The 25792-nt window shown below is 43.8% G+C and overlaps 1 protein-coding gene across 4 annotated transcripts in view; it reads right to left on the reverse strand.

Moving 5' to 3' along the window:
* Positions 1-25356, reverse strand: part of ptprub (protein tyrosine phosphatase receptor type Ub) — a 182428-nt gene extending 157072 nt beyond the window's left edge. For all 4 annotated transcript variants that reach the window (XM_030394026.1, XM_030394025.1, XM_030394024.1 and 1 more), the window contains exon 1: positions 25074-25356. In XM_030394026.1, the coding sequence (XP_030249886.1) occupies positions 25074-25143 (70 nt within the window). In that variant the 5' untranslated portion in view covers positions 25144-25356. The remainder of the gene's footprint in view (positions 1-25073) is intronic.
* Between the last annotated feature and the right edge of the window lie 436 nt (positions 25357-25792).

Genomic DNA, 25792 nt, shown 5'->3' on the forward strand with positions numbered 1-25792 from the left:
CAAATGAGGAGAAAATGTGTCCTAGGGTATTACTATTCAACCGGAACCCTTAGGGCACCGAGGGGGGGATGTTTGTCAGTCACGGGCGAGCACAGGCTTGCCTATCAGCAGACCGGTTCGACTGCAATGGTGTCCAAGAGAGTGGGAGCTTGTGGGGCGAGGAAGCTTGATGCTTTCATAAAAATTGAAAAAAAATATCGACAGGAAGCAAAATGATGCAGCACAACTTCACTTTTATGCATATTCATCATCCAGAGCTGTTGCTTTAACAATACTCAAGCCAAATTATCGACTCGGTTTTTTAAACGAGCGTTACAAAAAGCAAATTGAGCCGTTTACTAAGCCAAAAACATTCTATGATTTGTTGGAACAAGATACTTTATCCAATCAATTGAGAGAGTTTGGAAATTGCTCCCCTCTGCACCTCAGGTTGTTAACCTGGAAGTGGAGCTGTCTGAATTTAAATATATTACAACTATTTATAAGCGTAAAAGACTTTTTTTCCCTTGACCTATTTAACTTTGCTTTCAGTTGCACCTTTACTCCTGCCGGTGTGAGTGCCTCCCGCGTGTCTGCGAATGGAAGAGAACATGAAAACAAAACAAAACAAAAAACGAAAAACAAGGTGTTTAAAAGCAGCGAGTTGTAAGATTTTTATGAGAGAAAATCACACCGTGGGAATGAACAGCAGGATTCATTTTACACAAGCAGAGCAAAGTCAAACAACGGTAACCTCAGATCTCTCATTTTTACAATCAAAAGCAACAGTCACGTCTCATTCGCGTGCAATCACATGCTTAAGTTTTGCCTTTCCCTTTAGCTGAAGGAGTCAAGTAAGGCGTCTTTAAGGTATATATCTGCAGACGGCGCTCCACTTTTGGCATATGTGGCCTGTCTTCTTACTTGAACTCTAATGATGTGAGTGTTGTAAAACGATGAAGCACAGCCGTCTGAGGCGAGCTCACTCAAAACGCACACACTCACGATTGATTGATTGATTGATACACAGTGGTAAATCAAAGAGCGTGGTGCCTTTTCAATCACAGCCAAAGTCTTTGAACATAAATAACAGCTACCATCTTGCCTGTGGCAGTTTCAGCTCACTACGAACGCAGTCGCTTGGCAGTCTGCTCGAGAGGGAGACAGAATTCTTCACAAATACAAATTTATGTACGCCCATTTGACACTTTCCACTCTTGATTGGTTTGTATTTTGCCTCCTTCTCCTTCCTACCCATTATCAGAGATGATTAGCATTATTTCCAGGCCCAGTCGGGCAATGAAGAAGACTACTGGGTGGAACAGGGCCTTGCAAGCGCCACTAACCCTGACTAGTTCCCTGCCAGCCACAGATAGCCAGCGGGTAATCCTTTTTTTTCAACAAAGAGCCACTGCAGCCACTCACCTGAGACCTGAGCCCATCACAGGCTCACAGAGGAACGGTAATAACAACTCAGCTAACTGCACATTAAAGGGGGAGCTTTCTCCAGAGGCAATTAGTACTGAAGAGCTTTTCTTTTCTTTTTCTTGTCTGTAATTTTAGGAGTAGCCATCAAAATTACAGAGCCCTGGAGAAATTACTGCAGAGCCTAACCGAGATTTAATCATGCTTCTCAATATGAAGAAATAACAGTCGCATTGACGGCATCATGCCTGATGTTTGTCCCCACATGAAGCTCTGTTCCACTGAGTGAGGCATTTAAGCACGCCATCTTGAGAGCAGCATCTCACCATCACCTGACTGTTAACTTATCGACATAGTGAAGTTATACCATCATCTTCTAATGTAAGCAATTTAAGTAATGTCAGTAGGATGTTGCATAGTAATTTTAGCCCAAAACCCAAAGCCAAACCCTGATGTTTTCCGAAACCAGAACAAGTAGTTTTCTTGCCTAAACCAACCCAAATTGATATTGTGTAACGAAGGTCTGGTACATCTGTCGCTGTTACGCTGCAACGATCACTTTGGGAGTCGCAGACAGTTGTCCTATTCAGTTGTTTAGGGATGAGCATGTGTTGAAAAATACACATACATATTTCATATACATAAGAAAGTGCTGGGTAGTAACAGATAATATGCAATGTGGACTATGTAATGCCCAATGCCATGAAAAGTGCTTCTGATATATGGGATTTCTTAGACATCTGCTTGTTTAATGATGATTCATGGATGATGGGAGGATGAACATTTTGAGAAAGTGCTCCTCTTAACTACGAAGAGCAAAGTCCGCCATGTTGCCTTTCATTAAAAACAGTAGCAAAAAACAATTTGCATAAAAGAAACAGCATCCCGATTGTTGTACAGCACAGTACACCTGTTGTTTTTCCCTCTTTTCGTAAGGGTAATTTGATACCACCAACTGCAAATGTTGAATATACAAAGTGCTTTTTATTTGCATTTAAAATATTCAAGAAGTTTTAAGAGAAAAAAAAACAATGTGGAGGTAATTTGTTTGTTGCTGCATCCATCTTTTAGTAAAGGGGGCTAGTTAAATTAATAGTTCAATGTTCGTAGAAATCAAAAAACATTTAGATTACATTACATTTTTTTAATATACAAAATATTACCTAATGAGAAAAAATTGTCATGTAATTTGTATTCAGTAGCTGCCAACATTCCAATGTAATCTGACCTAACGCCGGGGACCGACAGCATGTTGATGCATCCGTGGGAGTGACAACTCTACCTGCTGCTAATGAGAGCTGAAATACTCAAAAATAATTAATGGGCAACAGTTTTGTACAATTATTTGCACACTAAATGAAGCCATTACCATGTCAAAGGCGGTCCAGATTCCCCTCAAAACGTTGGAATCTTTTATGTCTCACCATTTGCATATTTTCTTGCTTCCCATAAAACTGATTCACAGTTTGCATTGAGTCAGTTACCACTTTGTTGCCTTTAACTGGGTCATCATATCTCCAGGCACAATTACAGCCAAAACCTCAGCGAGACAAATTTGCTGTCAGTCGCCTTGCCACTTTTATGTATGAACAGCGAGCTGTCAGCAGGACGGGTGGAGATAAAAAAAACTGAGACAGGGCTGGAGAGGAAGCGTTGTGGATCATGCGGCAGGCCTAACAGGTCGATGGGAGACAAACGTATGTCTAATAGGCCAATGATGAACCCCAGAGTGGTCCCTCTTGTGGGGGAGCCAGGCTTGTTTCTAACAAATGTGTTATTGACTTCACACAGGCAGGCAGTCATAGAAACACACTCTGTTTCTGAGATGAATGTGAGAGATGAGACGTGAGAGGCTGCAGCAGCGGGTTAACATATCGATCACACAGTCCTGTATATGCCCTCTAGTTAATGATGAGGAGGACATAATTGACACATAACAGCATGACAGCAGTGGAGGAATCATTAGAGCTATTGAACCTACATATGGATGAGATCTGTATGAGTGGAGTTCCTAATAACGGAAAATACAATTGCAAACAGTCCAATGTTTTACACAATGGAAAATCAATTGTCATAACAGGCTATTTATGCCACACTTTTGTGTGCTTGTATTTATTGAATCCAGGATGCTGCTCAGCCAACACAGAAGAACTCACATCTGTTTTCAGTACTGCTTAATAAGTGTCCACTGCAATTTTCCTGGTCCTCAAGGTCACGTCTTCGACTGTCTTGTTAAGTCAGACCAACGGTTCAAAGCCCCACATCAGTCACTTCAATTAAGATAAGTAAATGCAACAAATCCTCACACTTGAGAAGCTGGAAACCAACTCATGTTTGTAGAGAATGACATTAAAGGGTAACTCAATCCATTTTACACATTAGAGGTTGTTGACGGTGGCTGCATGTACTCTGACAAATTGCCCCCAGTGACAATCAGTGGCTAAATTGCATTGTGGGCAATATAGGAATCAGGTTCTGAAATGGATCAATGTGTGGAATAAAAACGTTGATATCTCTAGTCCTTGATTATTTGTTTTCTAAACTGTCCATATTGACTTCAACTATGTTATAGTGCAGCTCTTCAAACCGGCGCCTACATTACCCACAGTGCAAGTTAGCAACTGAGTGACATCACTGGAGGATATTTATCAGACTACATGCAGCTTCCTCCGGAGCCACAAAAGACTTTTTATTACTCCTCTCACATAAGTAGTGGGACTCTCCAAGACCTGTAAACAGACTTTAATGTAAATTTGGTGGAGTTACCCTTTAAAGATATAACATGTTAGATCTCTTCGTTATAAAAAATCATAAAAATGATAAGACCTTTGTTATATGTAATTGAGTTGTGTATTTACATTATCCTAACGTTTTAAACGTATTGAACAACGTCTGGGAGAAAGTGAGGGTGACTAAACACAACATGAATAAAACTATAAAGTATGACCTTGTAAACAGACTACTCTGTCACACAGACATTTAATGGCAATGGTGGTTGTTTAACAATGACAGCAGCAACTCCCATGATCCCACGCTACTTTGCGTCTTTTGTCTTTATTGAGAGACTTCTAACGGCAGAACTGCACATTTAAGCAATTACCAAAACATCTGTCAGTTCATTTTTTGTCCATCAACGGATCGTTTCAGCTCCTTCATGGACTTAAATAACACTGATTTAATGAGTGCTGTTGTGGTTCATAAATGTATACTTAAATGAGTTACACATAATGAAGACAAAATGGCAAAATTGCTTCCAGATAGATTATTAATGCGTCGGCTACAAATAGAAACGCAAAGTGCATTATCTAGTGTATGTGTAGTGCTTCTGAGAGGGTTATCACGAACGAACAATAAGTCAGGACCACATTAAAGCCATTTCATCTGCAGTTATTCATCAAAATGATTCAGTAATATTAACTACCGTTATGCAGTTGCATGCGGTGCATTATGGATATGACTTATAGAGCTCTGAGGCTGAATTACAGTCGGAGGCCACAGAGTCCAGTGAGTCAGACTGCAATGGGCCCCAGCTGTACTTCTCCTAAGTTATGATGTTGTCTCTGTCTAATTAAGCAGAAAAAGTACAGATTGGCATTTAACTCTGTCATTAATTTCTTGCCCCAAAATATGTTTGTCTGTTCTTCAGTTCAACATCACTACCTTAACTGTGCACTGAAGTCTCTACACAGAAAGAAAGAAAGAAAGAAAGAAATGCTGTGTCTGCACAGACTGGATAATGAGATTAATTTAAAGCACTGCTGGGTAAACACTCTTGGCCTTGTGTTTATTTAACTTAAATTAGCAACTAGAAGTGCGACAAAAGTACTAGCACGGTGCCCATTAGGCATATGGACCATAGGGTACGCTGTAGTAATCAATATGTTTGTATAAAACCCACACAAACTGATCTGGAGGCGGAAGCAAACACACACTTCCACATTACAACCTCGTAGTGCTGACATGGTGAACTTCGGCAAACCATCTAGAAGACACAGTACAACATCAGCATCATCATGTGGAGTCTTGTCTCTGTCCACCTGCTGATATTCACTCTCTTTTAGCTTTGTTTTTTGGTCTCCAGCAACTCCGGAGAAAGAAAGTCTGGCTTCAGCTGCTAAATATTATGTTCACCAGCTAATTGCTGACTTTGTCTGTCAGCCACTTTTTAGCATCTTGCTCTGGTTTACAGATGTTTTCAGAGTTGGTGGAGACCAAAACAGAGCTAAAAGGAGGCTTAATGTTGGGCTTGTCTTAGCTAGGTTACAAGAAAGATCTCTACAAATGAAGCTACTTTAGCTGGTTGTGTAAATAAGCTAATGTTAGCTAACAATTTCACATCATCAAATATATATGTCAGGATTTAGATATTTCCCTAAGCATTTGGTTGAGACTGAAGGGAGTGTGTATTTGGCTTATATTCATAGGTAGCTAGACACAGTACTCTGTTCATGCTGGGTTTGTTAATAATTTACTGTTTGCTAATGATTTGGCAATATCAACTTGATATGTTAGTGTTGTGTTGTGTTGTGTTTACAGCTTGTTGCATTTTCAAAACAGGGACCAAATAAGTCAATCAATGCAGGTTCATAAAATATGAAAAAATACTAATTTACACACATGCTGTAATTCGAATTGTTAGCTGCACAGAAGTGTGTTTGATCACCTCCAACACTGCTTTTCTTGTTTGTCTGTTGGATTTACGTAGACATTATCTGCACACCTGTGTTTGTCTTTCTGTGTTTGCCTGCAGCTCATATTCTGAGATACAGTATGGGCTTGCGTCCGTGCTACGTGGGGTTGCAGGATTTAGGTGGAGTTTGTGATAAATGTCCTGTTTGGTGCTGACGGAGCAGGTCCTGGAAAGCTATACGGTCCCAGGGGCTGGAGGCTAATCACAGTGGTTCCTCTGGAGCCTTTCCGCCTCTGAATGACAAACAATTGTAACCTCCAGCCAGGAGAAAATCACACACATTGACACGCTCATGGCGATGATTTCATTTCAACTGTCCCAGACGTTAATGATCGAGTTAGGTGGCATCAAATTAGTCTAAAGCCCTTATCACAAGATGGGTGACAAAGAGTCACTTTGATTATGCGGTGCGTTCACGAAACATCCTTACAGTTGGTGAAAAAATGTACAGGGGGATTCAAAAGCATCAGAACGGCTCTGAGAAGAAAGTAATGAGTGTTCAGCTTTTCATTACCTGGAATTTAATTACCTACAACCACCAGAGAAATTAATGTATACGGAGGTTTTGTTTAGCCCATTGCAAAGCATTTTTGAGAGTTTTCCACCCTTATCCTCGTGACAATATTTGCATTTGTGATCAGAGCTGATACTGTGTGTAGACACAGTTCTGTTTAACAAAGCATTAATTATGTAAACTCAACAAAAGCAAAGCTGGTCCCACCGGCCTCTGTTTTCCTCCCCCTCCCTCTCTCATTGCCTTCCCCTACATCCATCCCTCCATCCCACAAATCACAAACACACAGCCTCAGACGCACACAAAGTGCAGTGAGGCAGAACGCATCTGGCTACACAGCCGTCAATCTCGCACTGCTGTGTGGCCTTGCTGCAGGACGACGCGGCCGCTGCCCGGTCTTGCTGCTGGTGTTGATTTGAGGCTTCACACAAGACAGCATGAGATCTCACAGAGAAAGGGCTGGAAATGTATGAAATAGAGGGTGAGATAGAGAGAAACAGGGAGGGAAGGAGGGGAAGAAAATACAGCAGGAGAGGAGAGAAGGAGTGAAGGGAAAGAAAAACCGTGGGAGAGACGGAGCGAGACGAGAGAGGGATCTGGAATGAACGCTCGTGCCCACCGAGCACCTCTTTTTCAGCTCCAGCAGCACTAAACACATGCATATGAAAAGTGTTGGTTGTGGTTATTGCTGCGAGACCCCTGAAAACTCGTCTGAAGCGTTGCGCTGTTTTGTAGAGAAAAAAAAGAAACGTTTTTCAACTCCTGGCGGCCTGAGCCGTGGGCCCTAAAGACATGCAAAGATCTCGCCGCTGCCAAGAACATGCCATAGCACATCTGAAAATAATGTGGAAAAAAGGAGGCGGCCGTGTAAATAGAGGCCCCCTGTGAACACGTAGCCTCGGGGCGTGGAGCAGTGCGATAGTGTCAAGTGAATGGATCAGGTGGATGGAGATGTGAATGGAGCACGGCGTGAAAAGAAAGTATTGCAAACGGAGCCAAAGCCTGACGAGTCATAATAGCATTACCACCTCTTCGAACCCCCTGAGCTCATTCCTCCTCCAGGTAAGAACGGCTTCTTCACAGCACGCCGGAGCGAAAGGAGGAGTTAAAAGAAGCTAAGAGACCCAAGTGAAGAACGCACAGTGCAACTGGGAAACCTCTGGCAGATACTAAAGGAGCCATCCACTATGTCTTCATAGTAATCCTGCTCCTTCAAGCACAAACGCAGCGCACCACTCTGCCTGAGAGCAACGCCATCGCTGAGATAACGGCTTTCTTACTAATTCCTACAGCGTGTAAAAGACAGAAAAGAAAAAAGGTGTGTTTTGTTAGCGCCTGTGTGTGCCTGGTGTGTTTTATAATGTACTTCCCAATGGCTATGATGTACTGTATATCACTGTCTATGTAATTATTAATCACACCAAGGACAGACAGTATCAGAATCTGACATGCAGCTGAGAAGCCTCACGAAAAACAGAACTATTTAATCAGGATTATCCAGTGGAATAAATATAGAGCCTCATCTGGTGATTATTTTGATTTTAATAATGAACAGTGTCGGTGCTTTTTACAACACTTATCTCTATAAATAAAATTAATATTGTCTCTACACAACACTCGACACCCATCCCAAGTGTACCAGAGGCACTGACTTTTTAAGTTTTATTCTGAGGATATTCAGATAAAAACATCTTTAAAAGAACACAACCAGCAAAATGTAACATTTTAAATGCATTTAGTGCATTTAGCAGACGCTTTTGTACAAACTGATTTACAGTAATCTATATACATTCATACACTCATGGCAGTGACTGCCATGCGGGGTGCCGACGAGCTCATCAGGAGCAGTTTGGGGTTCGGTATCTTGCCCAAGGACACTTCGACTTGCAGACCAGGGGTATCAAACCAGCGACCTTCCGAGACACTGGCTTTATCCCTGATCCACAGCCGCACACATTGCAAGCTTTATGTGTGTGTCAATGTGAAGGCAGCGTGCAATGATACATTAAAAAAAATGATCAATAATCGCCCTCTGTAAGGAGAAGGGAGAGGTTTGTGTTAAATTTATAAAGTAAAATAGAAATAAATACTCTAAACTCTCATAAATCTACTTAAGTATAGTAATGAGGTGATCTGTACATTGTGACTTTGCAGCAAGTCGAACAGTCTGGTAAGTTCAGAAAATAACATCACTTAACTGCAATGCAGCTTTTATAAACCAGGAAGACACAACCTGTGTTCAATATTACAATATAATAAAATCCAAAATCTAAGATGGCATAAAGTCTCATATCACCATAACAATATAATAGTATATTGTCCCTGGCCCTCGGCTGAAGTACCTGAAATGTTACAGCTCAACTCGACATTACAGAGACACAGTGCTGCTTCCTCAGTAGAAACAGTGATACAGTAAACAGTCACATTGCCCAACACTAATATCACATGCCTGCCAGAGATGCAACATGACAGGCCAAAAGGCCATTTGTCCAGGCTGCTGTAGAAACCCTCTCTGTACGCCTGCCCTGCTCTACTAATATGACCCTGTTTGCAGCCAATCCTTACCATGTGGACCCATCCTAGTCATATTTCATGATGTAGATAATCAAAGGCTGTGGAGAGAGGGCAGTGTTTCTCCACACAGGCGGCCCTGAGAAAGGTGGCACGGAAAAAACCACACCTGTGACAGGAAGCTCTCCGCCCTGTGTTCTGCTAGAGGCCAAAACAATGTGAGCGCTGTGGCTGCTGAGATAATAGCACACCATGTTGTGTTATGAGCTTTCATGTTCATATAACCACTAATGATCTACCTGAGCGGCTGCCTTTGTCTGGGTGCATTGGTGCCTGGTGGCTCTACTGTAAAACCCCGTGCCACACACAGCGTGTATGATAACGGAGATGACAGGAGGAATTTCGAGAGCCGTAATTTTCCTGAAATTATAATCTGCCCTCGTAAACACACGTGTCCGTGTGCTCATTTAGCCTGCAGCGTCAAAATCTGTTACCGCTACCTCGGCTGAGCAGTGACCGTGGAAAAAGAAAAATGAGCCCCTGAGCGCTCTTCCAGCAATCATCGCCAAGACAACTTCATTTTCATGAGCGGCATGTTTAAAGCCAGAGGTTGCAGTCAGCTCAGTTTTTCCTCATTTCCTGCAAACATTTTATCAAAGCGGCAGCTCGGCTGAATCCCTTTGAATCTGGCCCGTCAGCCAGAGAGTGACAACAACAGGGCGGCTGTCGGGCGGGCGGGACGTGCAAGGTCAGAAAAAAAATAGCCTCACTGGGAGTCTGACAGAAGGCTTAGGAATATTTTTTCAGGACTGGCGCTAAAGCCTTGCCTATGAATGTAATATTATAGCACTGTGTGTGTGTGTGTGTGTGTGTGTGTGTGTGTGTGTGTGTGTGTGTGTGTGTAAAGAATACAGAATTTGCAGACGTGCAGAGTAAAAAAAAATGTTCTGTTTCAACAGGTGAGCGCAGACACAAAGCTATAACAATGCATTACAGGATAAGAGGCAAGACTATTCATGAAAGTGGCCTTCACGACAACTCCCTCAAGAGATTTAAAGTGTTTAATCTGAAGCACGCAGTGGCGTGCAGAAAGCTTACACAGTTCTAATCTAACAGGCCTGAGGAAACTAAATTCCTCTATTTTCTGGTCAATAAAGTCTTTGAGAGAGAAAGCAGTGGGACTGCAAAAATATCCATGAAGATATGGAAAGTGATTGTGTCGATGAACTGGTTCCGTGAACGATACAAACTTATCTTGTTAATTCTCTGGCCCGGGATGCACCTCAGGGCCACAGATGTCTGCAAGCCAACACCAATCCTATCACCTAATGTGGGGCGTGGAAGTCAAGAGGTGCTGTGGATCAATGCAGGTTAAAAGAGGTTAATACTGTTTGCCCCGGGAGTAATGAAAGGGCAAGTGCGTGACTACGCATGACCGCGATTCTTTTTGCATATTACGAGGAAAAGATATCCTGACAGATACAGTCTAAGTGGAAAAAGCTGATAGTTATGCTTTGCGGCACTGCGGCAGGAATGTTTCAAGAAAAAAAAACAAAAGGCACGGGGGCGAGACAATGGGTAATCTGCACCTAAAATCTTAAAAGACAGGCTGCGAAATGTGTGTGTGTGCACACGTCCGGGCACACATTAAAGCTGGAGTGTGACTTCCATCAACCAAATTACAGAAAGGAGTTTCTCGACCGGTACCTGCTCATTACCTGAAGATGAGTCACTTTGCAAATTACAGAGCTGCCAAATGTCCCAGGTGTATCATTTGACCCTCCTTCCCTTCCTTCATTGCACACACCCACACTCCCACCACACAAGGGGACTTCTCAAAAAAGAAAAAAAAGATGCACAGATTTTAGTTCCAGGTGTGACATTTGCACTCTGCAGCGCTGTCGCCAGCGAGACTTGGTTAGTATAATCAAGTTAATCTGTACAGCGGGAACTGGCTAATGAAGTTACCTTCTCGCATCGCCCCAGGCTGGGAAATTATGTCTCTGTCGGGGGCCCTTTAACCTCCGCATGCGTGCATGTTTCCCCCCCACAGCCTCCGGAAACACACACCTTCACACACCAGCTTAATGAGTGCCTGGGGAGGAGGGCAGACACACACACACATACACTCATACAGGCAGGTCTGCTTTGAGCTCGTGCTCACCCCTGCCTGGAATACTGAACCCTCCCCAGAAACACAGAGAGTACTGTAGATCCCCGAGAAGCCCCAAGGCTGAGAGGACAAGGACAAAGATGGAGAGGAAACACGGAGCCTGGCGCGACACGCAGAGGGAATGATGGAGCAGTGAAGACAGAGAAATTAAGAACAGAGAAGCACCTTGACACTGGGACACTGTATGACGATATAAGCTTAGAAAGCTCAGCGCTCTCTGGCTTCACTTCATGTCCAGTTTCACAGCTCAAAGTGGGGGATCGCTAGAGAGTATTTCATAGATATCTTAAAAATGACAGACAATTTCATGAAATACATGAAGACGTATTTGGCTTTTAACATGTTAGATATTATTTAGTTTAGTCCAGGGGCTCCAGGGGAACGACTATTTTGGTCCCACATGCGCTCGAAGTTCTGTCAAGTGGGACTAAACATTTTCATTGGTTGTGGCAGTGCACCTAAAATTCAGCAGGTCACATTAAAAAAAACGGCAAACTCTCTTGTTGTGTGTGCTGTGATTTAAAAAAAGACAACACATTTATCTTCACCTTCAATCAATTGTGATTATCGACTGCTGTCAAAAACACTTGTTGGTCCCAGCCTCTTACATTCGAGGATTTGCTGCTTTTCTGTTTCATTGTCAACGGTAAATGAAGAGTCTTAGGGTGTTTGACTCGTGGTTGAACAAAAGAAACGATTTGAAGACGTCATTTTGGGCTCTGGAATATGGCACATTTTTGTCATTTTAAAGATTAGACGATTAATCGTAAAAATAATCTGCCCATTAGTCGCCAAAGAAAATAATCGGGAGTTGCTAATCGTGAGGGACTTCTATGTGGTTGTTGCTTATCAATTTGCAAGCATCAGCCACACATAAGCCCCAAATTACATTTTATGATGGAGACAAACAAAAAAAGTGAAGCACAATTCATCACAATGACTAAATTTGGCTTAAGAACTAGAGCAGCAGACAACAGCTGTGAGAAAGCAGATGCTTTCCATGTTTGTCTTCCAGTAATTCAGGCTCACTTCAGCTGCTTCGCAATAAAAGCCTTCAAGAAAAACAAAACAGATGGCGGCTGATTACTGCGAAGAAACTGCATCAAGTGCGGGGCTATACTCACTAAAATTAGCTTGGATGTTGGGCTAAAGCTACCTTTGGACTGTATTTAGCCCGGGCTGCGCTGATTTTATGTTAAGCCAGGGAAAACGTTGTGAAGTCAAGATCTGTGTGAAGTATCTCGCAGGGGTTTTTATCTCTGGTTGGCTTTTATCCTCCTTGAGCGGCACACTTGCTTTGTCTTTTTAGTTATTAAATTCTTAAGGAACCCCGCTTTAATGGACTGTTTGACCTCTGGGCTTCTGGAGAAGAGCTGCGGGCATAAAATCTATCTATTAACGACTTAATAAAATCAAAAACTCTTCAGTAATGCTTTACAAGGATTTGTAACAGTACCATACTCATAAAATAAACAGATGAATTTGCTCTCTCACAGGTGCACTGTGTCATTTTGTTAGCAACAATTCTTGCTATTTAGTCCTACAAGCCTGTTTGGCTCTAATGTGTGCATATAAAAAATGTAAATATATGGTTTAAAGGTCGTCTGAAACTAAAACAAGAACAAGAGCGCTGTCTCGGTTTGTTTTTAGGCCTGAAAAAAAAGTTGCGTAGTGCACCTTTAATTATCTCTGCTTATACTCAGCCATGGTCAAACTAAAACTGAAGTAGCAGTAGTAGTATCTTAAATGTAAACACAACGTTTAGAGTTGTTACAGGTGATCATATTGTCGACCTTTCTGCATACAAACCTAATCTGTCAAGATAGAATTGTGATGTATCTTAGACTCAATCTTTTCCCCACCCCCTCCGATGAGGAACTAAGATTTCTAAACCTATTTCATACAGCAGAGTGAGAGCACACAGTACTCTCACTCCTTATGGAAACCACATGTTTGTCATAATAGCTGCTCCAAATTTCACCTTTCACCCACACTTCGCATGATTAATTTCAACTAGAACATATCCACCACAGACGTATACGCAAATGTTCTTGGAAAGAAAAAATCTGTCGTCTCAATCTCCGCAGAAAAAGCCGACAGACGGACAGGCCAATCCTAAATCCTTCAGCAGGAGTTTGTGGCGCCACAGGGACCTACTGGACTGGGATAAATCCTCGGTTCCATGGCCTAAGCACTGAATGAGCCCATTCCCCCAGGAGCACATGTGCCTAACCAAGCCAAAAGACAACCAGTGAAGCGAGGAGTTCCTCTCGGAGGTAAAACCTAGTTAATTCATCTGCCATAATGACAGTCTGAGTCACCATCACATCTCTCCAATCCACTACTGAATCCAAATCAAAAGTTGCCTCCTGCTCACACTAACACATGGAGGATCACAGAGCCAGACACTCGCTCCTTACCCTGGCTCAGAGGAAGGAATTAAGAAGTCAAGTTGTCTAGGAGGCGTTTTCCTCCTTTGCTTTTCCAGTCAGGAGTGAATAAAGCCAAGTTAGCCAGACAAACACATTCCTGTCTGCCTCTTATTCTGGCAGCGCTGCCTCAGACGTGACTGAGTTAGCCCTCCATGCTGCGCAGTCCCTCTGATGGGATTAGCTCTTAAAGACTGTGGAAAACAATTCCCTGCTCCCTCTCAACAAGGTCAAAACAAAGCATTGCTGTGTCACGTCATGCGCTGATAAATCTGCCAAATACCCACCTGCAGGAATGTTTTCTAATACGCGGCTGCTGATACCAGGAATAAGTGCAACGGTTCATTGTAAATAAAAGTAATGCGACGAATTAGGTGGGCCATTTGATCTGACCTTTCTGTGTTTGCATAAACCCTCCCTACATTGTTATTATTCACACTGGCATGCTTCCATATCCTTTCTAAAGGGCAGCAAATGGCGTCACTTGTGGTGCACAGGCTACAGGCATCAGGTTACCGCTGCATGCAGATCACAATAAAAGGCAGGACTAACAAGAGCAGTTGCTATCTCTGTTCCACATGCTATACACAGGCTATAAGTTTCAGCTTCTACAGCAGAGGAGGGCAAAGGACCCGAGGGGTATCAGGCTTTTAGTTCTGCCTTGCAGCTCGTTCACTCAGTTAATGAGAACATTAATTACATCCTGCAAAAAAATATCTCAAAAACAGCAAGAATGTGTGTGTGCGTGTGTATGTGTGTGCATTCACAAGGGACATGAGAAATCATGCATGTTTCGTATCAAAGGTGCTGGTGTAAGGCAAATACCTCTGAACACTGTCAAAATGCCCCAGGGAGGTGTACAGCAAAAATATTACCATTTTCTAATTAGGTTGAGACAAATTGTAAAAAAGTTTGAATGCGTAAGGAAGGAAGATAAAGCAGGAAGGTGGTGCACCCGCTGTGGGTAAACAAAGCTATCTGCTGTAAAGCCTATTAGCAGAGAGCGAGGGATCGCAGCATCAACAGGGCTCCATTGTCAGCTGTCTTATTGTCACATGATACCACTGCTAAGCAGAGTAATACCCATATTAACCACCATTCTCCTAATGCCTTTTCTCCTGTCCCCTGTGATCAGCCTACTTCCAGCCTTAATCCCGGCCTAAGCTCATTCTTAATTACCCTGGCTGTCCAGACAGACAAAGGCCGGGGCCGACCTGCTCAGAGGTCCCTGACACCACGCTACTCTCCAAACACACGACGGCTCCCGAGTCTGTTTCTGTTCCAAACCCTGACTCCTTGATCTCTGCGGTGCAACATATTTATCATCAAAAGAACATGTCCTAAGCACAGTATGCTAATTTTTTTCATTAGCATTTTCACACCATGGAGGAATAAAGCAAACAAAAGCTCCATAATAATCCACATGGCTGTGATTTATGGAAGTTCACAATGGCCAGCGGAGTTCAGCAAATATTTACATATAATCAGGTAGGAACAATCACCAATCTGCTCCTTCCACATATACAAAACACTCAGTCAGGCGCTCGCCAGCGCGCATACAAACACCTACCCAAACACCCACCCACAGACACATACACACACACACCCACACACACACAGAAGGGCTGGGCAATTATTCTAATCTTCTGTTTGTGGTTTTGAATTAAGCTCTTTGTTAACTACACCCCGTGGGCTCCCTGGACATTCTTGCATATTTCTGTTTTTTGTGCTAATGTGGGACACGCAAACGGTGCACTGCCTTTGGCTGCAGAAGGTCCACGCTGTTTGAAAATGGCATGAAAGCTTTCAGTCCACATTACTGTTTCCAAGCCGTTCTCAAATAGTTTGCCATTCATATCAAAATGCCAAAGACAACACACGCGCAAAAAAATCCTCTCCACTGGGCATGCGCGACGCCTCATTGAGCCAGCAGCTTTACAGTAGATCACATCATGACGGCGGTGTCAGCGTTTTTCAAAAGCTCCTCGTTTCCCCTGCTCACTCGACAATGTGAGACCAGCGTTTTAGGAATGATCCACGGGAAGAATTTTCAAAAAGGTCAATTTTCAGTGCCAGCTTACTGGAGATGGCAGGCTGAGAACAAAAGCATTTTCAAACATATCCACACGAGTGTTGACATGGTCTTCGGCTGACTGTGGAGGGAGACTTGAAAGGTTCCTTAGAGGAGGCCATGTTGGTATCTACTTCAATCGACCCACAAGCCCCTCATCTCATGGGGCAATCACCTCTCCATTTCCAGTCTTTTGAGTTGGGCAGCCAGCACGGGGACACACAATGGTCTTTCAAACTGTTTGACACACTGTCTTTCAACAATGGAGAGAAGCTTAGCAATCACCAGCCCAGGAGGACAGTGAAGGGCACTGGAGTGCTGTGAAGTGCCCTGAAGGAAGGTTCATCAAGCCTACCCCACTCGAAATGAAGATCACCTCTCTGGGTGTGTATAAACTGACCTACACATCAAAGCACATATGCAGGCATTATGATAACTGTGTGTTGTCCCCGTTTCTGAGCAACAAAGTAATAACGCAGCGATCTGAGGATAAAGGGCACATATTTTCTTGGTCAGGAGCTATCTCTCTTCATTAGCATCCTAGCAGAACTGACTCACACACTTTCTCAACACACCGGGCAGCACACAGAGATTCTCTTTGCCCTCAGGCAATTAAACCACCTTGTCAAAAGAAATGAATAATAGACAGTGTCTTCCACAAATCAGCTGTTAATGAGTGACTTGAATGCCACATACGAAATACGGTGACATGAGGGAAATGGTACAAAGGGGGCAAATCCTGATCTGTTCGCCCCTGAGTCATCTCGTAGCTACACAAAGTGCAGCCTCAAGGAGGGCTAGGGGTGTGTTTTTATGAAAAAGGAAGTCGAAATCCCCAGAGCGAATGCGGCAAGTCATAGTGAGGGGGAATGTGATGGGAGGTCATGTAGGATCGAAAGGAGAGTTTCGAGAGGAAGAAGACAATAAGCTGACTGTGACAGGCTGTGTTTGAGAAATCAATAGGCTCTGCTTTTGTTCTGCCTCTCACTTCAACACCTGAATCAGAACAAAGCGTCCAAGGCTGGCCGAGCTCTTGAACTCTCTTTGCTAAAATCACTGTGCAAAAGCTTTTCAACCCGACTGGCTGTCAAAAGCCAGTGTGCTGTTGGCATATCATATCATATCATAGCGTGCTGCCGTACCCCACATATCCACTGTTTCTATTTAGATTTGAATAGGATACCAATTAAATGCCCTCTTAGTTCGGAGTAGAATAAGGATTCTGCAATAACAACACAAATTACAAAGCTTTAATTTCCCACGAATCCGGCAGACTATTGTGGATTTTTTCCGCTGCATGAAACCGTGATGAAATTGCATGCAACATTCACATCAATGCAATTCCAGCTTGGGTGAGTCTGATGTTTCATTTCAACTAAAGATTTCACGGACTTCTAGATCAAACCCTGTTTACGTCGTCCGGCCAAAAATGAATACGACTGTAAATCAAGTATACATCGATCAGCCACAACATTAAAACTACCTGCTATATTCTGCAAGTCCCTCTCGTGCAACAAGGACAGCTCTGATCCAGCAATGCGTTGACACAAGACCTCTGAGGGTCTCCTGTGGTGTCTGGCATTGGGATGTTGGCAGTGGATCCTTTGGGTCCAGTGGGTTGGGGGATTGTGCCTCAACGGATCAGACTTGTTCCCACAGATGCTCGATCAAATTGGGATCTGGGGAGTTTGGGGGCAAGCCTGACGCATTGGGCTCCATAACGGTGTTGAGATAGGTGGTCTGTGTCAATTGGCATCCACATGAATGCCAGGACCATAGGTTTACCAGCACATCATTGCATTGAGCTGAATGATCAGTGTCACTCACATCACCTGTCAGTAGTTTTAATGTTGTGGCTGATCTGTGTACATGATATATGTGAGCAACAGGTTTGGAATCAGTCTCACCGCCAGCTGGCACCTGCACTACCACAGCTTCCGTGACCTACCCATAACCCACCAGCAACAGCAGCTGTCACAGCTGAGTGTCACCGCTGTGCCATGCGCCCGTGCTGCACAGAAACAGGAACAAAATGTGGTCAATTCAAACGCAATCGGGAGTGAGTAATGCAACCTAGATCGGACACAACCGAGCACATATGGCATTCCTTGAAAAGAGCTCCGTTTTACTTATATTTCATGCTGTGAAGGCTCCAAACACTACGCTTGTTTAAATCAGCACACTAGACATTATCCACGCTCCGTCGCACTTTACTGCTCTTCAATTTCCACTGTCCTAATAAAGTTTATGTGAAAGACTGTCAGTCTAATAAGTGTGAGATACATCAGGGTGATAAGTGTGTGGGTTCACGGTTGGGTCTCTGAGGATATTTCTTTGCCTAAAGGGACAGGCCAGACCAGAAATACCACTTCCCCTCAGAGAGCAGGCATCATGGCACAAAGATAACTAAAGCCTGCATCCATTTCACCACCAGGGAGAAAAATGTCCTGAAGAGAGTGTTTTGACTTTTAGAGGAGTGTCAGCAGTTCAGATTTCACTTGGGGGGGTTTCATATGCAGAGGACTAGAGGCAGCTCAACAACAGGTCAGAACTTGACACTGCAATCCTGGCCTAATCCCTAACCCTGACTCCGATGACCTGAGCACTCATTACAGCACTATATAAACCACAACAGAGGGTCGGGAGAATCTGGCTGCAACTTTGTTGACACAGGAGAAAGGTAAAGAACTGAAACACGGCCAGTGGGCTAAATATAAACTGCTCAGGAGGTTCTCTTTCCTCTGGGTAGAGGATGAGGAGCAGCACTCGCAGCATCAGTCTTGCAGACCCACTTTTTGCAGTCTGGAGCTCGCAACCTCCGGGGAAGAAAACACAGGGAGTGAAACGACTGCAACTCACAGCCCTGCTTATTCCTTCGTTGGATAATTACACATCTGTGTGTGTGCGAATGTGTGAGTGTGCTCCCACTCTCCTTCACATCCAGGCTATAAACACTAGCCCATCTGTGTTGAATGATAAATTTCCCTGTCCATTATTCAAGTGAAACATATGCTTTTTAGTGATAATGAGCACAATGGCCCTGTCATTTTAGACCAGTACATCAACAGGATATTCCGGAGCTTATTTGTAATATATACGGCCTTCTTATGGAAATGAGGCTCCCTCTTTTGATGTCTGAGAGGATTTCTACTTTTTTTCCTGTCCTTTGGTCTACACAATACTGCAAACGCTCCTCTGCTGCACAGCCCGGCTCCTTGTATGCGCTTACATCATGCAAGCCCTGGCTGGGCTGGCCGATTCCCGCTCCTACATCAAACTTACAGGCCACAGGCGGGATGCCACTTTGATCAAATTTAACTAAAATGGACTTGCTGGAGTTTGGAAGATCAATACCACATTAATAACACCTGGCTGAGGGAGCTGAGGAGCCGGCACTCTGGCTGTCGCTGCGGACCGGAAAGAAAGAGGCAGAGAAGCTGACTGTAAATCTCTCCATCTTGGCACCTCTTCCAGGGTGCTGGAAGGTCTCACAGTGACGGCCCATGTCAGGGCTTAGCATTCAATTGTTCCTTTTTTTCATCCCTATCTTTCTCTACCTTTTAGTCAAGCCTGCCATCTTACTTTCTTACTCATTCCTGTCATGTTTCTCTTCTTTCCTACCTAACATTCTCTCTATGGTCGAGGCCTTTTGTGGTGACAGTTGCTGTGTCTCAAATCAGGGTCTGCACCCTTCGGCAGCCACATTTGAAGGCCAATTATGTCTTTGCGCCACGTGAAGGCTGTCCCAATCGAAGGCTCCTCCAATTGCAGCCCACAAATGCAGCCCTCTTTTCCCTGCTTCTCGAGGATGCACCGTCTTGCATGTATCTTTCGTGGTTTCACATATCCCAAGATTCTTTGCGCACCCAAAAAAGAAGAAAGAAAGAGAGAAAATGGTGACATCGCATGTCACAGGCCTGGGCGTCAGAAAATCGTGACGTAAGGGTAAAACATCTGGTGATGCAATCAGGAAATGCTCCAAGGGCTAGACCGTCCCATTTAACAACAGTTGACGCAGTTAGCAAGGTCTCTCTGAAGGACTCACCTTGTGGATCGCATAGGCCGGGTCCTTCGAAGGATGCAGACTCTGACTTGAGACACAGCAACTGTCTGACCCACCTTAACAAAACTGCCTGGTAATCTGTGCATTATTGACCACTTAAGGTGAACAGTGTGCTTGTGTGTCTGCCTGGGTGCAATGTGGCAGTGAAAACGTGGCATGGAATCTCACTGATTTGGCACTTTTCCCTTTGATGAAGCGAGTGGGTTTGAACATAAAGCACGGACACAGTGCTCTGAAAAAGAGCGCTGAGTGAATAGGCCGACGCATTTTTCCAACATGGTAACAACTGAGACCTTTGGCGCCTGATTTCCAGCTCTTCAACAAGGAAGTAGCAGATGTATGCACACGAAAGTGTAAAAGCAACACCCACACATGCATTCACATACAGTATTTTAATCAATATGTTAAAATATTCATAGCACACAACGCAGAGTGCAAGTTTCAAATTTATAATAATAACAATTCCCTCTGAGTGGGTCCATTCAGAGCTCTTTGTTAGTCTGCAGAATTGGTCAGCGAGCTTGATAAGAGAAAGCTTGAGCGCACGGAAGAGGGCCGGGCTAAATGGCGGAAGTGGCATCCAGCAGGAACAACCCCGCTTTTGGACACTTCCTCTGATCAATGGCAACGGCCCGCTCTCTCTCTGCACAAGACTCCCAACTTGTACTTGACCTTTGTGAAAGGCAAACAATCCTCTGCCTGAGTGGGCCACAACTCACAAAGCATTGGAGAAAAAAAAGAAAGAAAAAAAGAAAGAAAAAAAAAGATAAAAAAACTGGGAGTGATTAACAAACAGAACCGCAACATGCGATAATTAAACCGACAACAAAATACTAAGCAGGATTAATTAAGCACAACTATCACAAGATGTGCGAGAGCTGCAGTCTAGCATGAGGGAACAAGCAAAGGTGAGATGCATCACAAAGAAACGAGAGACCAGCTCAAGATGGAGGAGGCCCTCAATTTGAGGAGTACCAGTCATGGCACTCGGCATTAAGAGGAGTCTTTTGAGCACATACAATAGATAGATATGTTTCATCTTTCCGTCTTGTGAGATGGGCGAGCCAATTTAAGGGGGCTGGCTCTCCTCCACATAGCCCCACATTATAATAGATCAGAGACAGGGACTGGAGGAGACGCACTGCAGAGCAGGGGACTCATCTCATAAGCGCCCTGTTCAATCACAAGCGCTGAAGACAAAATGGCAGAGCACAGCAAATGTCCTGCTGCGCAAACAAAGCATCGTGACAAACTATCTGAATAAACCCCTCTATCATTCACAGCATCGCTCTCTAAGAACTCCCCCCATCATCCCCTCTAGTCCCCTCCCTCCTTGTTGCAAAGTTTTCCATCTGCTCTCTGAATTACTGCCCGTGATCCCGCAAAGATGGAAATCAACCAGTCTTTTCAGGAGGCTGATGTAGGCCCAATCCCTGTCTCCCCTCACCCTCCACCCACAGATGGTGGCCTGGCTCCTGCAGGGAACACTTCCACTTTGTGGATCTGTTGCAACTCTGTGGTGGGAGAAGCAGCATTTTCTACATGACGGTGACATTATTTCTTTCCTACCATAATTCACAAATGCATCAGGCTCTTTTTTTTTCTCCCCTCATTCAGTTAGATACCTACTATTATAGTGAACACATTTAATGGACTCTCAAGTACCATCAAATACACAACTAGGCACTGTGAGATGAATAATGTAACAGTAATGAACATTTGCAATAAAAAGAACATTTAAATTGGTACAGTGTGCACATTTAAACTGGGTCAAGACAATTTCATTGGAAAATGTAAATACATTTCATCATGTACTAAATAGATTAGTCCCCTTTTAAAAAGGTGCACTATGTAGTTTTGGGGAAAAAATGTAATCAGAAGAGAAAAGAGCTTCACTGATATTTTTTTTCACATGTTTGAATAAACTGAATAAACAAACTGACCTTAAAGGACAACACAACTTCATACTGTTTTACTCTGTATGTGCTAGACCCTGCCACCTCTCTATTATCAAACAGTGTTCAGGAGACCTTATTTTTCTCAGAGAACAGCTTGTTTATTAAGTAATGCAAAAAAACTAATATTTGAGTTAATATTACTGCCTCATTAATGTTGTAAATATTAAAATTCTCAGTTTGAATTTCTTCTCCAAAACTACATAGTTCCCCTTTAAGCAGAGCCTTCTTTATATCGTGTTTAATCTTTCTTCTTCCTGTGTGCTGCTTTGTTTCCATTCACCTGTTCATACCTGGTTATCTGAGCAGCTTTTGTCTCCAAAATGTCAGAAAAATAGCGACGAATGCTCTTTAAATGTCTCTGTTTTGTCTGTCAACCAGTCCAAACCAAAAGATATTCAGTTTACCATCATGTTTGACAAAGATATGCAAAACATTCAGATTTAAGAGGGTGACACCTGCAAATGTTTTGCATTTTTCTTGCTTTCAAAAATGACTAAGACGATTAATTGATGATCAAAACATTGCTGCAGCTCAGATCCCTCCATGCTTATGCGTGGTAGCTGGCCTGCGTTGCGCTTGCTGCTGATGCTGCACTGGTGTTAACGCAGTTCAAACTTGAAGCCTTGAGTATTATTCATTCCATGCCATGCTTTCACTCGACAGCACTTTTTCATCTCGATCCAAGTGCTATCTTATTCACTGAAATAAGCAGAAAGGATCCTCTGCCTTAACTTCAGATCAAACTGAGAAATGAGTCATGAGACGCGGGATAATTACACCACTCAGTTGACAACATTTGCCGCTAACAGAGGAGACATATGGTAAGTGAACAACCATTCAATTCCCATAAGAGGCAAACAGAGGAGTGAAAGTGTCACATTGGGCTTCACACCAGGACTGACAAAACACACACACAGACCAACACCCAGGAACTGGACTTCTTCTGTTAATCACCTCTTTGTATTGGGGAAAATACGATGAGAATGTGATATTTTTCTCCTCTTATCAACCTCAACACAGTCTGTGCAGTGCAGCAGAGAGCGTCCATATTTCATAGCCTCTAATAATTTCACCTCCCCTGAACTGACAGCTTGGACCGGCAGCGCCATGAGCGAGAAAGAGTTATGGAAAATATGGATTAGATCGAGGGGAAGGCGAGAAATCCCCAAAGGAGTGCAGAGACTTAACTGTTATTAAGCATCCAAGGTTGAGGCGTGGTCTTCACACAATCACGGCAGAGAAAGGCAGAGTGTTAATCAAAGATTGTTGGAGTCCAGGCTGCATTCACGCTCTTTAATTTCTTCTCCTTTTGGACGGAGGCATGACGGGAGCCAGGCCAAGCAGGGGATTATAGTCACATAGAGGGGAAGCCACACAAACTACTGGGGGAGGTAAAAGTGCAGATGGCGAGGCTTGCAACACTCGGGTTAACAAACTAAAAAAGCGACACCATGTAGATATTTGTTGACAGGCGCTCTCACACAGCCGTAGTGAAGCATCTCCGTTCCATTCAGCTCTTTTTAATTACCTGTGTGTGATTTAATCCTTCATATGTCTCAGCTCATTCCTCTTAATGATTTGCTCCATTCAGCTCTTGACAATACACATTCTGCTTGCATGGTTTTTGTGGGGTTTTTTGTCGCTGCGGCTGCTGCTTCTCCAACGAGTTATTCTCACAGTGCATCTTCGGTGAGAGGTACAAACATTAGCCAGGTTTCTATTTAAAAAAAGAACATGTCGAATCTCCTTGCGATCTCGACATAATTAAGCCTTTTCTGTCAAAATGCATGTAACAAACACTGTGATGCATTGTTATACAGTGTCAAGGCAGCCTGCAGTCTAAATGTTATTAACATTACTGCCTTATTACCATGTGTTTATGTTCCACAGGGGTGAAATTATGCATGTGTCTGTGTGAGTGACAGAGACACTCAAACAGGCCCAAGCCATTTCAGCCTTTAGACAAAAAAAAGCATCCAAAACACAGCACTGTAATTACATTGCATGAATGCCTAATGGAATTCAGAGAATAAAAGCAGATTTTGATAACACGAATGTGATGAATATGAAAAGGTCCGTGTCAGATTCCCATAAAAGACGTTTATTTTTGCCACTCTGTCTCCCTCTCTTTGAGCTGCTCTGATATGTGGCCGGTTTTCAAAATGTATTTATCCTGCTGGAACACTGCTGCGAGAATGAAACGAAAAAAAAAGTCAGAGTGTATTTCTGGGGAACATTTCGAGAAATTGCATAATTTCTGATCCTTTTATCTGAAAAACACACTCTCGCCATGTTCCAATCCAGCTTGTTTGCACACACACACAAAAACCCAGAAAAGACGACTTTGTAAGAAGTGAAAGCCTCCTCTGACAACCGTTTAACATTTTAGCAAGCATCGTTTTTTTCCTCATCTTTGGGAATATTTTCATAAAAGCATAAAATACGTCTACAGCCAGACAAAAACCAAGAGACCAGAGACAGCTCATCACATCAGGAGAAAACATCCAGCAGCTTTGAGAATGAATCTGACTGTCTCCCTGCACAGAGGACGCTGGGATGTTATTATATCAAAGATGGCATGAAAAAAAATGGCTCATACCTCATTAAAATGTAAACTTTAAAGCAGTCACAGTAAAGCACTATGTAGCAGTATGAAGCAGCTCCAGATTTTTTTGGTCCCTGGCTGTCATCACAGGCTGGTGGGAATTTGGGAGATTCATGCTCACAAATATTGAGTAAATTGCCTGTAGGTCGTGGGAATGTCGTGGACTCAGTGTTAAGAGAAATTCAACGCTCTGAATGAGCTGATATCTAACTTTAAATCACACAGACAAACACCTTTTTTTACACCTTTAAATTAAGCTTGAGCCAGACAAGGGAGCGGAGGCAGCGTAGCGCAGAGGACTGTGCTGTTTGGGGAGATGGGAGCTCCCCCACCCCCTCCACCACCCAGCCGTAGCCCCCTTAAATACCCAACATTTTTGCAGGAGTCTGGCACTCACAAAACTTAACACACCAGTTTATAAACTTATGAGCGCACACAATTTTATTTTCCGCTCGGGGTTGCTGACATTTCCCCTTTCTCAAGTCATGTGAAGCACCGGTGAGCCGCAGATAAACGCAGCAGCGTGTCAGGGGACGGGGGCACAAAGTTGGCACCTTCGCCAGACTCGCTCTGCTTTTGCTACAAGTAGAGTTTCGTCCACATGTCAAAACTTCCCAACTGCGTTCGAGGCGATACAGATGAATGCGAAGCTTACCTGTTGGCCCCTCGATGCCATCGGCGTAGATCTGAACAGTCAAAATCAAGAGAAAGGCGCAGGTGTTCATCGTGTAGCTGTTTTAGTCCACTTTAAATGTGCAGGAGAAATCATTTCATTCACTCCGTCGGGTCCGGGCGCGCGAGTAGCAGAGCCGAGCCCATCTACTCCCCCAATTCTCACTGAGTGGAGTTTCAGAGACACTGAGGGAGACAGGGCAGAGCTAGTTCTGCAAACTGACGTCAGGGTAAACAGTTCAGGGAAGCGATTTCTTTCTCAAGCCCACTTTCCTTCCCTGCCTCCACTTCTCCGCACACACAGAGTATGAGCCGGGCGCCTCCAAGTGGCGGAGTCCGGCAGCGACACTGTGGTGCTCAAACGTCGGCCAAGCAAAACCCCCGGTCTGTGTGTGTGTGTGTGCGTGCACTCTTTCCTTGGTATCTTTGTGGGGACAGAGACGAGATGAGGGCATTTCAAGAAAGCTGATGTGTTTGCCGTGTGACGTCATCGGAGGTCATTTCTACGTAGTTTTTTTTTATTGATAGGACAGCTTCGGAGATGACAGGAAACAGGATGGGAGACAGGGAAACAGGATGGGGGGGAGTAACACGCAGCAAAGGGCCTCAGGTCAGACTCGAATCCCCGGGCCGCAGCGAGGACAAAGCCTCTGCACATGGGATGCCTGCTCTACCATCTGAGCTAATGAGCGCCCCATAACC

Source organism: Sparus aurata, chromosome 17 (assembly GCF_900880675.1).
Source record: "Sparus aurata chromosome 17, fSpaAur1.1, whole genome shotgun sequence".
NCBI lineage: Eukaryota > Metazoa > Chordata > Actinopteri > Spariformes > Sparidae > Sparus > Sparus aurata.